Below are 13,312 nucleotides of genomic sequence, written 5' to 3' on the forward strand. Positions count from 1 at the left end.
CCAATTCTATTAAATTTTTAGTATATTTACCAAGCTGTGCAACCACTGCCACTACCTAATTCCAGAACGTTCTCACCATCCCAGAAGCAAACCCCATATCCATTAGCAGTTATCCATTCCCCGTCTCCCGCCCTGGGAGCCACTAGAGTGCTTCATTTTTAGGTTTGGAGGGACGCGCGTGCCCTGGCTGCAGGGGGGCGGCGACGGGGATGCTGCGCTTGGTCGGCGGAGGGGCACCTGGGGCGTCGCCCTGTGACAGCGGGCACTGGCCACCGCGGCCCGGAAGACTGCGGAGCCCGAGCGGCACGGAGGCCGCGGGGTCATCACCGCTAGTGCTTGCCCAGCCGCGACGTGGACCACTGCGGGGGCTGCGGGGCGCCGGCACCGGGGGGAGCGGGGTGCAGTTGCGCGGAGGCCCCGCCCCCCGCGGGACCAGAGCCCGAGGCCCCGCGACGTCCCGCCCACACCCTGAGCGGGGGAGGGGGCGTGGCCCGAGGACGCCCCGCCCCCGCGGGAGCCCTGCAGAGTGAGGGGCGGGGCCTGAGGACGCCCCGCCCCCGAGACCGCCCTGCATGGCGAGGGCGGGGCCTACTGTCGCCCCGCCCGCGCGCGCCGCCCCGCCCCGCGCCGCTCGGGCTGGGGGGCAGGAGGAGGAGGAGGAGGGGCGGCGGCGGCCGGCCCGCACTGCAGCGCGAGCGCGCTACCGGCCGGCCGTGGACGCAGAGCGCGGCCGGGCCCGAGCGCCGAGCGGGCGTAGCGCGAGCAGACAGGCCGCGGCCGCCGCCGGATCCCGCCCCGCGCCCCGCCATGCCGTCCGCGGGCCCGGGCTGAGCCGCCGGCGCCGGGGCGGGCTCGGGGCTCGGGGCTCGGGGGCTCGGGGCCGGGCCGGGGCCATGCACGCGCTGCCCTGACGATGCCGCCCGCCGCGCCCGGCCGCCTGGCGCTCGCCCTGGGCCTGGGCCTGTGGCTCGGGGCGCTGGCGGGGGGCCCCGGGCGCGGCTGCGGCCCGTGCGCGCCCCCCTGCCTGTGCGGCCCTGCGCCCGGCGCCGCCTGCCGCGTCAACTGCTCGGGCGGCGGACTGCGGACGCTCGGACCCGCGCTGCGCATCCCCGCCGCCGCCACCGCGCTGTGAGTAGCCCGCCGCCCCGCGCCCGGCCGGCGGTTGCCATGGCGCCGCGGGGACTCGGGGGCGCCCGGGGGTGGGGGGCTCGGCGCGCCTGCACCCTGCGCTCCGGGGAGAGGCCCGGCCGGGCAGGCCGCCGGCCTGGCGGGCCTCGCAGGGCGTGGGCGCGTCCCGGCCTCTGCAGGGGAAACGCAGCGCGGGCCAGGCCTCTCCCAGGGCGAGGCTCCAGCGCGGGGAGGTCGGCAGCTAAATAAGGAAAACCCGGGGCCGCGGGCGGCCCTCAGCCCCCCGGGCCGGGGCGAAGCAGAAGGATCCTGGCTTCTCCGAAAGGAGAAAACGTCCCACCTGCTGGGGCTCCGCAGTCGCGAGTTGCAGGGGGACCAAGGGGACGCGGGACAGCGCGCGGGGCAGGGTGGAAGGTGTCCGAGGGGACCGGCCAGCACGGAGCCGCTAATTAAGGCCCAGCCTGGCCTGGGGGGCTGCTCTGTACCCGGGAGCCCTGCCCGAGGGAGCCGGGAGGATGGCAGCTCTGGCTGGGAAGGCTGGGAAGGCTTCCAGGAAGAGGTGTCGGCACAAAGATGTGAAGGATGTGTGAGCCCTGGCGGGACGGAACCGTGTGTGCCAGGCCGGGAGGCTGAACGGGTGGTGTGCGGGTGTAGGGTAGCCCGGTGTGGCAACCACTAGGGAACTGTGAGGAAGTGGGCAGGATGGGAGGTGGGCTGGGCTCATTAAGGGCCTCCGTCTGTCCAGGGCTCTGACATGATCCTGGGGCAAATGGCAGCGGCTTACATGCCAAAGAGCTGTTGTCGGGTGTCCATCTCGGACTTGATAGCGCAGCCTTTGTGGAGAGCTTGCCCTGTGTGAGCCCTGTGCCAAGCTCTGGCTGTGGACTGCGGTGCTTAAAGCCTCTCCTTAAGGCCCTGGGGCAGAGGTACCCCCAAGATTCCTCTTTGACAGATGAGAAAACAGACTCAGGTGGTGTGACTTGCCCACGTAACAAGTAGTGGCCAGCACGTGGCAGAGTGGAGCTTGACTGAGGTGCTCAGGACCCAGAGTTGGAATGGACAGGGTGCATGGGACCGAGACTGGCAGACAGTTGTCTCCAGGCCGGGGGCAGGCTCCGGGCCTGCCAATCTGCATTCCTGTGGCCCGCTTTGGATTTTGTGGGCACTTTCAGGCACCCGAGCCAGGACTCCCTTCCATCCGTGGCCACGTGCTAGATCCACCGGGTAGCATTTAACATCCTGAGGCTTGTTAAATCTGGGGATGTGTTGGGGCACCTGGATGGCTCAGCAGTTAAGCATCTCCCTCCCTCAGGGTGTGACCCGGGGGTCCCAGGATCGAGTCCCACATCGGGGTCCCCACAGGGAGCCTGCTTCTCCCTCTCTCTGTGTCTCTGCCTCTCTCTCATGAATAAATAAATAAAATCTTAAAACAAAAAAAATCTGGGGATGGGTCCCGGAACTTGGTTCTCTAATATTCCCTGGCTGTCCCCCGTGTGTGGCCACCTTTAGTTAGGAACCCTGTGGTCAGTGTTGAGGTGAGTTTGGATGTTGTTGGGGTAGGTGGGTGAAGTAGGGGTGGGTACTTCTCCTGGGTGGTCTGGGCATTGGGGGTGGGGGAAGAGCAGGTTCTCCAGGATCAGCTGGGAGCCATAGGGGTGGCGTTGGGCCTGTTGCTTTGCTGTCTGACCACTTGAGCATTTGCCACCCCGGCTGTCTCTGTGGGGACGGGCCTCTTGCCCGCACCAGCGCCTGCGTAATTACGTCAGAGCCACCCCACTGCTTGTTTCTGGATACTGTGGGTGAAGGTACCTCCGTCTCTGGTGGGCTGGGCTCTGCTGAGGTCAGGCCTGGCTTGTCCTGGGCATTCTCTGCTTCCTCAGCACGTGGTGCTCAGCTGCCTCCAGGAGCTGTGCAGGGAGTAAGCAGCACGGGTGGGTCGGTCGGGAGCTGGCAGTGGGGTGCAGGCTCTGGAGCCCCTTGGGCAGTGCTGGCACCCAAGACTGTTGCCTGTGTCCCCGTAGGCTCCGTTCCTGGGTTTGGAGGTCCTGGGAGCTGATGGCCTGGCCCGGCCTGAGCCAGCAGGATTTCCAGGGTTGCTGGTCCCTTTGAGCTTGAGGTGGGGCCCTGAGACACAGGTGGATGGGGAGCAGAGTAGACCCCACACGGTTATTTACGCCCCGAAGCTGCCTCTGGGAGACTTCTGGAACTTGGGGACCAGGCACCCAAGGGACATGGGCCCTCTCCTCGTCCCCCAAACCACCGTCGGGGCTCCGTGGGCTGCCCTAGCCATTCTGCTGGTCAGCCCTGCAGGCCCCGTCCTCAGGGAGAGGGAGGTAGGGGAGTCTTCTCTAAGGCAGAGGGACCAAGCTCAGAGGGCAGGGAGCATCCTGGGTGAGGGTGTGCCCCAGCAGCCCTGCCTCTCGGGTGGCAGCAGCGGCCGCCTCTGGTGGGTTCAGGCCTGGTACCTCTGTCATCAGCGTCTCACAGCCACCCTCCGCCTGAGACTGGACAGCTTGGTGCACGAGACGTGGGTAGAAGGCCCACGGCTGGCCCACAGCGGACTGCAGGCCTCAGCAGGCAGGCAGGGTGGCCTGGGTTAACGGTGCTGCTGGAGGTGGCCCGAGAGAGGTGACGTTACTCAGCAAATTGTTGCTGTTGTCCCGTTTTTGTTTTTGTTTTTTTTAATTTTTTTATTTTTATTTATAATAGTCACAGAGAGAGAGAGAGAGAGGCAGAGACATAGGCAGAGGGAGAAGCAGGCTCCATGCACTGGGAGCCCGACGTGGGACTCGATCCCGGGTCTCCAGGATCACGCCCTGGGCCAAAGGCAGGCGCCAAACCGCTGCGCCACCCAGGGATCCCCTGTTGTCCCGTTTTTAAAGCTTTATCGTGGATAATTTGAATAGAGGCAGAAATGGGCAAAATCGTGGGCTGAGCCTCATGGACCCGGCGCCCTCCGTCCTGTGCCTCCACACCTCCACCCGTCTTCCAACCAGACTCTGGCTGTCCCGTTCTCTGACGTGAAACCATCTTGGAGTGTGTGGCCACACCGTGGTCACACCTACGATGATGAGTGATTCCCTGATCCCAGTCTGTGCCAGCATGTTTAGGTTTGGGCTTGTCTCTGGGTTTTTGGTAGTTTCAGTTAGGATCCAAATAAGCAAGTAGTCTTTTGTCTTCCACACAGCGCAAGTAGTCTTTTGTCTTCCGATGAGGTGTCCACTTTCCCTCAGCGCTCTCCTTCCTCATGCAACTTGTGGAAACTGGCTCTGATGGCATCCCGGTTTGGACGACGCCTCTGTCAACCTCTGTGGTGTTATCTGGTGTGTCTCTGCCCTCAGTTTCCTGTAGTTTGCTAGTTGGTTTGGAGCTGCGTTGTGTGGCAAACCCCACTTCAAGCACTCTGGGGGCTCTTGTGGCCGGTGGCTAGTGTCGGACAGGGTGACAGAGACTTAGAATGCTCATCGGCAGAGGAAGTTCGGATGTGACAGTGCTGCTCGAGGTGTGGCCCATCATGGGTCAGGGTCAGGTGCTTGAAGAAGAGGTTGTGCTTGGCCAACCACTTCTTGGGCTATGCGCTGCTGACCTCAGCCACTGCTCCAGGACTCGGTTTGGGGCAGGAACTCAGTAGGGACTTGGTTCGTTGATGGAAATACCAGGGCCTTCGGGTCTTTTGTCACCTGGGGGGTACTTAGGGCCTCGCTCTTCCCTGCCTCTGCCCCTGAATGGCAGGAGAGTTGGGGTGACGGGGGAGGCTTGGCCTCCAGCATCTACATAGCACATGGGCGTGAGGGAGGTTGGGCAGTGGGGAGCAGACCACGGGGCCTGGCATGTGCGTGACGTGTTAGGCTGAATGTGCCACATGTGTTGCTGCCTAGAGGACGGGCCGGGGTCCCCTCCCTGAGCCCTCAGGGTCCCCTCCCTGAGCCCTCACCAGACAGAGAGCCTGGCTGCTGTGTGCTGGGCCCCGTGCCTGGAGTCTCTGAGGTTGTTTTCACGGTGAAGCTGATATTAAACCAAAGACACAGGCGATGGGGAGGGGGCTGCATTGGAGGGGGTGCCTGGAAGGACCCCCAGCGTAGGTGCATTGAGGTCTGAGAGAGAGCATCCCAGACAAGGGACAGCCTGGAGGAGTCTCGAGGCTCCGGGTGATGGAGGCGTGGGGGCTGAGCCTTTATCTGGAGAACTGCTGGGGACAGCATTGGAGAGTTCAAGGTGGAAGTGGCTCGGAACACTGGCTGCTGGGTGGAGATGGGTATCGGGAGGGTCTGGGCGTCCTGCATGCCCGGCTGCTCTCACTGTCCTGTCCCCTGAGCTGCTCGGTGTGGCCGGCCAGCACTCGGAATTCAGAATAAAAGCACATGTGTCACAGTTTCCCAATGGGACACGGAATGCGGATTTGCCAGAGCTGAAGACAGGAGGGCACGCGGTAGGAGGGGCCCCTTCCTGGGCAGGGAGGTGAATGGGGAGCCTCTGGCTGCCCCTGCAACACTTGGGTACTTGAAGGGGCCAACATCGGAGCATCCACGGGACCGGCAACTGTCAGGAGCTGGGGGCGCCTGGGAGTGGTGAGGACAGCCGCCTCCATGGGGGCGAGCCCACCTGCCAGACACCTGCCAGGTGGGGAGCACGTGCGAGCCTTTTATGTAACGAGGGGCCTGTAGCCGGAACATATTGAAACAACAAGGGTTTTTATGTATTTTTGATGCTAATGAGATAAAGGGCCCAATTAAACTATGGGTGAAGGATCTGAACAGACTTTTTTCCAAAAAAGAGACAGACGACCGGTAAGCCTATGCAAAAATGCTCAGCATGTGGCTTTCAGGAAAACACAAATCAAACTGCAGCGAGCTACCCCTCACACCCATGGGGATGGCTGTCTCCAAAGACAGATCGTAGCAAGTGTTTGGAGGATGTGGAGAAATCGGGCTGCCCACCCACTGCCGGTGGGGCCGAGAATGGGGCCGCACTCTGGAGAGCCATCTGTGGGCTCCCCAGAAGGCGAAATGTGGGGCCACGGTAGGACCCAGCAGTTCTCCTCCTAGGTGTCTACCCAGGGGAGGGGACATCTCTGTCCACACAGAAATCTGTACCCAGGTTTGCAGTGGCAGGATTCATCGTAGCTGGAAAATGGAAACAGCACAGGTGTTTTAGCAGCCGCAGAACCAGTGAGCAGGGCCGTCGGCCCACGCTTGGAGTACTGCTCAGCCGTTGACACAAACAAGGCCCTGACACCTGCTCCAACCTACATAAGCCTTGAAAGCACGTTAAGTGAAAGAGGCCAGACACAAGAGGCCATGTGCCGAATGATTTCACTGGTAGGAAATGTCCAGAACAGGCAACTCCGTGGAGCCAGAAGGCGGACTAACGTGTACAGCTGGGGTGGGGGAGGGGTTCGGAGAGGATGGCCAAGGAGTGTGGGGTTTCTCTTGCGGGGGATGAGAATGTCATGGGACCAGATAGTGGTGCTGGTGGCACAACTTTGAGAAGACACTAGAAGCCGCCAAGTTGTGAGCTTTACAAGGGTGACCTTTATAGTATGCGAGGTTCATCTGTATGGAAAGCCAAATGTCTGAAAAGAGCTGGGGGTGTGCACCCTGCTTCCCTCTGCCGGGTCAGCCTCTCCCTCCGTGGTTGCCACACGCCGGGTTCCTTGCTAAGCGCTTTCTGTCCTTTATCTCGCACTACCTCGCCACGATGCTGTGGGCTGGAAGCTCTCTTGGCCCCATTTTGCAGAGCAGGAAACTGAGGCTCTCCGAGGTTAAGTTACTCCCTAGGGTCACACAGCTGGTGAGTAGCGGCAGAGGTGATGGCGTCATCCCACTCTGGGGCATACCTTGGCCCTGCGCAGGGGGCCTGGCTCACGGAAGGGGGCTGGGGAGCACCCCTGGCTGGGATGGAGGGGGGCTGGGTGGGCTCTGGGCTCAGGCCTCGGCTGCTTGTTCGGCCCTGCCCTGCCCAGCCCTTCCCCACGGCTCCCTGCTCGGGCGGCCCTCGGCCCTCTAGGCTGTGGTTCTTCCCACTGACTTCCTGTCTGGTTCTGGAGACCCAGGAGTCGGGACTGGCCTGGAATCAGACCTGGTTCACATCCCAGCTCCTCCATTTCCTGCGTGACCTTGGCTGAGTCACTCAGCCTTCCCGAGCTCTCGTCTCCTCACTTGCAGAGGCGTGGATGGCCCTTCTGGGGTTGTGGGCGCATCCACAGGGCTCAGTGCTGGGGCCGCAGTGACTGCAAGCGTCGCCCGAGGGGCCTCTGAGCTCTGTTCTCTCCGCGGCCTCAGAGCCCATTACTTTGTCCCAAGCACTGGCCTCCCAGAGATGGTGCTTGGGTCCTTCCTGCCCTGCTGACGGAGCAGGAGCCTGGAGAGAGGAGCCCTGAGCACGTGTGTTGGTCACCGTGTTGTTCAGACCAAATGCCAGATGGGGGGGTGCAGGTCACACCCCTCGGCTCCCACCGCAGGGTAGGGGGGCACGGGTGAGCCCTGGGAGGCGCGGTCCTGCACACCCCTCGGCTCCCACCGTGGGGAGGTCTGAGGCCCGGAAGCCTTGCCGCCCCCTCGGCCCTGACCTTAGAGGTGGGTACTGCGCAGGGCCATGTGTCTGTTGGGAGCCGTGACCCCTGGCACGTCCCTCTGCTGTTTGGGTCTTAGTTTATGCATTTGTGTTTTTGATGCATTCAGGTACCGATGCGAGACACAGCGCGGCTTTAAGGTGTGATTAGAGTGTGTGGTTTCCCGTGTCCACCTTGCTCTGTGACCTGGGGTGATGGGGCCACGAGAGCCCCTGGGTGCTCCCCGCGTCGGCCCTGCTGCTGGGGCCCCTGTCCTGCGCGGCACACCCTGGTGACCTCACTCGAGCTGGGGGCGGAGGCGCCGGTGTCGACGAGACTCGGTTTCCCTCTCCTGCCTCCCTGCAGGCTCATCTTGCAGGCCTTTCTCGAGCCCGAGCCCAGGGCGTGTCCCAGGGGGGCCTCCTCCTCCCCATCCGGTGCTCTGCCTTGGGCCCGGGCGACAGGGTGGCCGGCCACCGTGTTCTAACAGCCGGCCGGGCAGCCCCGCAGGAGTGGCTCTCGCCCCCATGGGCCGCCCCAGAGGTGGTGAGCTGCTGCCCCCTGCTCTCCCACGGCTCGGGGACCCTGGCTCTTGAGGGGACCTGAGGCTCGGTTTCCAGCGAGGAAGCCATTTTGGGTGGAGATGTACGTTTTCCTTTCCAGAACATTGTGCAGCGGCCAGCGCCAGCAGCGGGAACCCAGACGGGCCCAACCCGCTGAGCCCTGGGGAATGAAAACATCGCGTTTGTCCTGCCGCCGTCTGGGGTGGTGGCGGCTGTCCGCGGGGTGCCGGGGTGTCTCGGCCGAGGCGGGCCGTGTCCACCGGGTGGCCGGGGCACCGACCGGGCGTGCCTGCAGCCGCCGGCCCAACGCGGCGCAGCTGGAAAATGCAGCTCACGGCCTTTTCTCCCGGAACACCTCGTTCTCTGTGGCTTGGCAGCTGTCTCCGCCAGGGGCCCGGGGGTGCCCGGCCGCCGTGCCAGGGCCAGCGTGGGCAGGGCGCTCTCCCTCCCTGTGGGGCCTGTGGGCCCGGGCCTGGCTGTGTGCTGTCCCTGCGGGCGTGCAGCTCGCCCCGGGTGCCACCCCAAGAGGGCTTGGTCCCATGCCGGGGCCAGAAGGCAGCTCCCCTCCTGGCCGGGGCAGCGCTTGGGGCTGGGCTCACAGCTCTGGTGGCCTCGGGGTCCCCAGCCTCCAAACCGCTCTCTAGCCCTGGTGTCCGCGGCTTCCAGCCCAGCAACGAGGGGGTGATGGGCTTGCTAGCCACGCTGGACTGGCGCCTATGCCACTGGAGAGCTGGAGGCCACGGCCCAGCTCCCCAGCTCCCCAGCTCCCCAGCCCGGACGGGGAGAGCCCAGCCTTTGGCCTCTGGGGAGGCGACGGTGGGCAGCGGCGTTCCTGGCCGTGGGAGGGATGGCCCTCCCCTCCTTCCCTAGCTGGCTGACAGGTCTGAGCGCATCTCCTGAGCGGGATGCCACACCCGGAGGGCCGCTGGACACACTCGGGTACGGGCCTTCTCCCCTTGCCCTGAAGGGTGGCCCCAGACCCTCTCCTGGGTGGGCCCCCAGCCTGGTCTTGTTAATGCCCTGACGGTGGCTGCCTCTGGGCAGGTTGATCTGGGGACATCTCTCCTCCAAGCAGTGTCTTTCTGTCCCAGCGTGGAGGACACCCCAGCCCTTGTCTCCTTTCTGCGGGTCAGACGCTCCCCTGCCCAGCCCGGCCTGGCCTGCGGTCCCCAGGAGTCCCTGGGCAGGCGGCGTCCCGCATGAGGTATCGCTGTCCCGTCCTGGTGAGAGGCCAGTAGTGGGAGGGCAGACCTCGGGTGGCGGGGCTCCCCAAAATGCTGGGAACCGTGGCCACCTCCTGTACCTGGGAGGTTCCCAGGCAGACCTCTCCTCCCCACAACCCCTCACTGCCGCCCCGGGCCGGTGGGCCCCTCCGGGGACAGCCCGCCTCTGCCCCCTCCCCAGCTGGCCCTCTCTGTGTGTTTGTCTTCAAATCCGCTCCTTCCTAAACTCGAATTCATTAATTTACACATCATCGTTTCCGGCCCTGGAAGCCAGCCTGGCTCGCCATAAATAGACAGAATGAAAACAGAGCGAGATTATTCCGCTCAGACTGGCTCGGTGCTCCCGGCGGCCGGCCCGGTGCTGCGGGGCCCCCAGTGCTGCGGGAGCTGCGGGGAGTTGCGGCATGGCCAGCACGGCCCACGGTGCAGGGGCGGAGCGGGAGGCCTCTCCCCTTCACCCTGGGCCTGGCTCCTGCAGGGGTGTCGGGGGTCCTCCCTGCTGGGCCCAGGAGAACCTGTTTCTCCCCAGAGCCAGCAGGGTCTCCGGGGAAGGAGAGGCCAGTCCAGGCTGTGTCTCCAGGAGCCCGGTGATGGAGGGCGGAGCACGGGGCCCTGGGCCCCAGACAGGGAGTGGGGTACATTCTTCCTGCCAGCACGGCCGTCCTGTCCTGCCAGAGGGAGGAGGCAGCTGCTGGCTCCAGAGGAGTGGGTTACATAACCTCCGCAGCGGCCCCTCCAGAGCCAGTCCCCCCCCCAAGCCCTGTTTCCAGTGCGGCGGCCAGCACAGGGGTGGGGGTGATGGGCTGGGGCCTGGCACTCGCCCCCGCCGCTGACCACATGCGTCTGGAATGTGCAGATGTTTCCTTGGGGGCTCCGGCTGGCCCCCAGACCCCGCCCAGCATCTGGACTGGGGAGCGGGCACACGGGCCACTCCTCTCCTTGGCAGAGGAGGAAACTGAGGCCGGTCAGGGCTGCAGGGCAGGGTCCCAGCTTCTCTAGGGCCTCCAGTTCCTCAGCTCTAGAAGGGTAGGGTGCTCTTGGAGCCGCCCTGGGCTCACGGACGCTCCAGACCTGCTGTTAATGACCACTTTCCTGCACCCTGACCCCTTCCCCTCCCCTGGGTACAGCCCCTCCTCAGCCCTCCCCGCTGGGGCCCAGATGTGAGCAGGGGCAGGACGCAGGTACTGAGCCTTCTGTGGAGAGGGCAGGGGGGAGCCACTGTGGCTCGTCGGATGGGGGTCCTTGAGCACCTTCCGGGCACCTCCAGTTTGTGGTGGAAGCAGGGTTCCCCCCGCCAGGCTTCTGCTTGGAGCAGGAAGGAGCAGACCCGGACAGATGGGGACCCCAAGGGTGCACACGCAGGGAGGCTGGTGCCCCGTCTCAGGAGGATGCCTGGTGTGGAGGGCGGGGGGAGTCAGGACCTCCCCAGCACGGGGACAGCCTGGGCTCCCCAGTGACTGCTGGGTCACTGCGGTGGGGGCGGAGAAGGACGGCCAGCCTCTCAACCTGATCCCTGGTGCCTGGGGAGGGGACACGTGTCTTGTGCTGTCGTGGGTGTGTGCCCGTGCCCTGGTGGTGTGTGGGTCCTCAGATCACCCACCTCCTCCCTAAGCTGGCCTGACCCCTCCAGTCTTGGCCTTGGGATCCTTGGAGGTTGCTCGTGTGGGCCTCGGGGGCACTGGGGAGCATCTAGCTGGCCAGAGGGTGGACCCTGCTTGGCCCAGGACCTCTGAGGGGTGCAGTCCGGCCAGGCTGCTGGCCCTCCTCCCGGTAGGGGCCGGCCGCTCGCTGCTTGGCCAGCCCCTGCTGCTGTAGCCCTGCTGGGCTCTTCGGCAGCTCCCTGGGCCTGCTGCGTCTCTCCCTGGTGGTTGCAGGATGTGAGGAACCCCAGCATGGGGGCAGGGTGTCAGACTGTGATGATGTCACCTGGGGGTTGCAGAGGAAACCTGGGTGGGTGGGGGCAGGGAGGCTGGCCCGGGGCCTCCTTGGCATTCCCCCCGAACATTGGCAGCCAGAACAAATGTGGACAAGTGGCTGTTGAGGACCTTGGGGCTGTGGGACCGTGCTGTCCATGTCCCCCTTCTGGTGACCCCCAGAGCTCCCCCTCCATGTCCCCTCTGCCTCCGCGTCTCTCCCAGTGGACACCGTTGCCCGTGGCCTGCCCCACGCAGATGCTCCCACAGCCTGGGGTGGGCTGCGGGGCTGGGGCTCGGCCTGGTTCTGCCCTTGGGGCCTGGGACCTTGGCCGAGCAGGATCCCCGAGAGCCTGCTGATATTTTCTGGGCCCCTTGGGCCAGGCCAGGCCCAGGTGAGCGTCAGGGGGGTGGGAGGAGGAAAGTGCAGGGAGCACGTGGCCAGCACCCATGACCGTGTGACCGTGATGGTGGGGCCTTCCACGTGCGGGGCCTGCTGGGCCAGGCAGAGCTGGCTGGAGGACCTCATGCACCGGGGACGGCCGGGAGCCACAGCCAGGAGGCCAGAGACAGCGATGTCCTGATGCGCGGGGGTGGGTGCTGGCTGAGTGGCCGGCCCCTCCCGCCCGCTGCCCTGCTTTCTCAGGCACCACGGGCGGTTCCCAGCAGCTGCCACTCGTGATGGATTTTCCAGAAAATGGGATGTGGAAAAACATTTTAGGGATTTTCCTTCTTTCTTTCCTCTTCTGCTTGAGGCCCCAGCTGGGAAGCTCCCCCGGGAACCTCCAGTGGGTCTCAGGCCCGTGCTCATCCTCGGGCCTGCATCCTCTGCCTCTGGCGTCTGGTTCTTCCTCAGTTCAGCCGTCAGGAGGTCTGCGAAGGCCTTGCTGAAGGGTCGCATGGCACAGCCATTGTCACTCCAGAGCATCATGGTTGGCCAGTTGGGTGGGAGTCCGGCCTCCCCTCCCTGGCCCCCAGGCCTGGCCTGCCCACCCAGCGCTGGGAGAGGGGTCGGGCTGGCGGGGGGAGCCTGTCGAGCGCGGAGTGGCCATTGTACCCTAGAAAGCCTTGCCCATCAGCACCCCGTCCCCGGCGACATGTGGGAAGGGACAGGGGAATCCGGGCTCCATGGTGAGGGGCACAGGTGACCCTGCCAGGGGGCCCTTGCCCCACGTTCCCTGGCCCCCGAAGGCGTCTCCAGCCCTAGAATTCCTGGAACCCAGGTTCTGGGTGGAGACGGATGCACATGTTTGCCCCACACAGGCACCCGCCTCCCTATGTATCTGTCCCCGCCCTCCCCCGGGACGGGAAGCCTGGAGGCCACTGAGACCAGCGCCTTGTCCCGGCACCTCGCACCTCGCTGGGATGGGGCAGGGCTCGTGGTCAGGGACCTGCCGCTCCTCGAGGGGAGGCAGCCTCCCCGCCTCACCTCCTGGCCCTCCCCTGCCAGCCCCCTTGCCACTGTCCCCTGTGAAGCTCCCCCCAGGCCCCCTGGGGCGCCTGTCTGTCGGCCCCTGCACACCTCATTTCTCCTTTTTTGAGGGCAGAACAGGTGTGGAAAACTCAGGGACTCACCTGCTCTCAAGACTGGAGCTGTTAGGTGTCCCCCCTTTCCGGCACTTTCTTTAGATCTTAGTTGGAAGAGTTACGGGGGGGGGGTGCTGCATTTTGCACCTGGACTTCCCCTGCACCTGTGCTGAGGGGCTGTACCCGCTCTGCCCACAGGTGAGGGGAGGAGCTCCGTGGCTCCCCTGTGTGTGTGTCTCCGCTGGTTCGGGGGTGGGGGCTGCTGAGGGCTGCACTGCATGTGCAAGGGCTCAAGCTGGCGCTGCTTTCGAACCTCTGGCCTGGAAGTTGAACTTTGCCAGGTTAGGCGCCCTGCCACCTGTCGGGTGGGGCGTGCTGGTCACAGCGGTGGGGGGCTTCTCCCCAGCC

The 13,312-nt window shown here is 64.8% G+C and overlaps 1 protein-coding gene across 5 annotated transcripts in view; it reads left to right on the forward strand.

The window, feature by feature from the left end:
- The first annotated feature begins 898 nt into the window (after positions 1-898).
- Positions 899-13,312, forward strand: part of PKD1 (polycystin 1, transient receptor potential channel interacting) — a 41,742-nt gene continuing 29,328 nt past the window's right edge. For all 5 annotated transcript variants that reach the window (XM_049111498.1, XM_049111499.1, XM_049111500.1 and 2 more), the window contains exon 1: positions 899-1,128. In XM_049111498.1, coding sequence (XP_048967455.1) covers positions 914-1,128 — 215 coding nt within the window. In that variant the 5' untranslated portion in view covers positions 899-913. The remainder of the gene's footprint in view (positions 1,129-13,312) is intronic.

This window comes from Canis lupus, chromosome 6, assembly GCF_003254725.2.
Source record: "Canis lupus dingo isolate Sandy chromosome 6, ASM325472v2, whole genome shotgun sequence".
In the NCBI taxonomy this organism is placed as follows: Eukaryota; Metazoa; Chordata; class Mammalia; order Carnivora; family Canidae; genus Canis; species Canis lupus.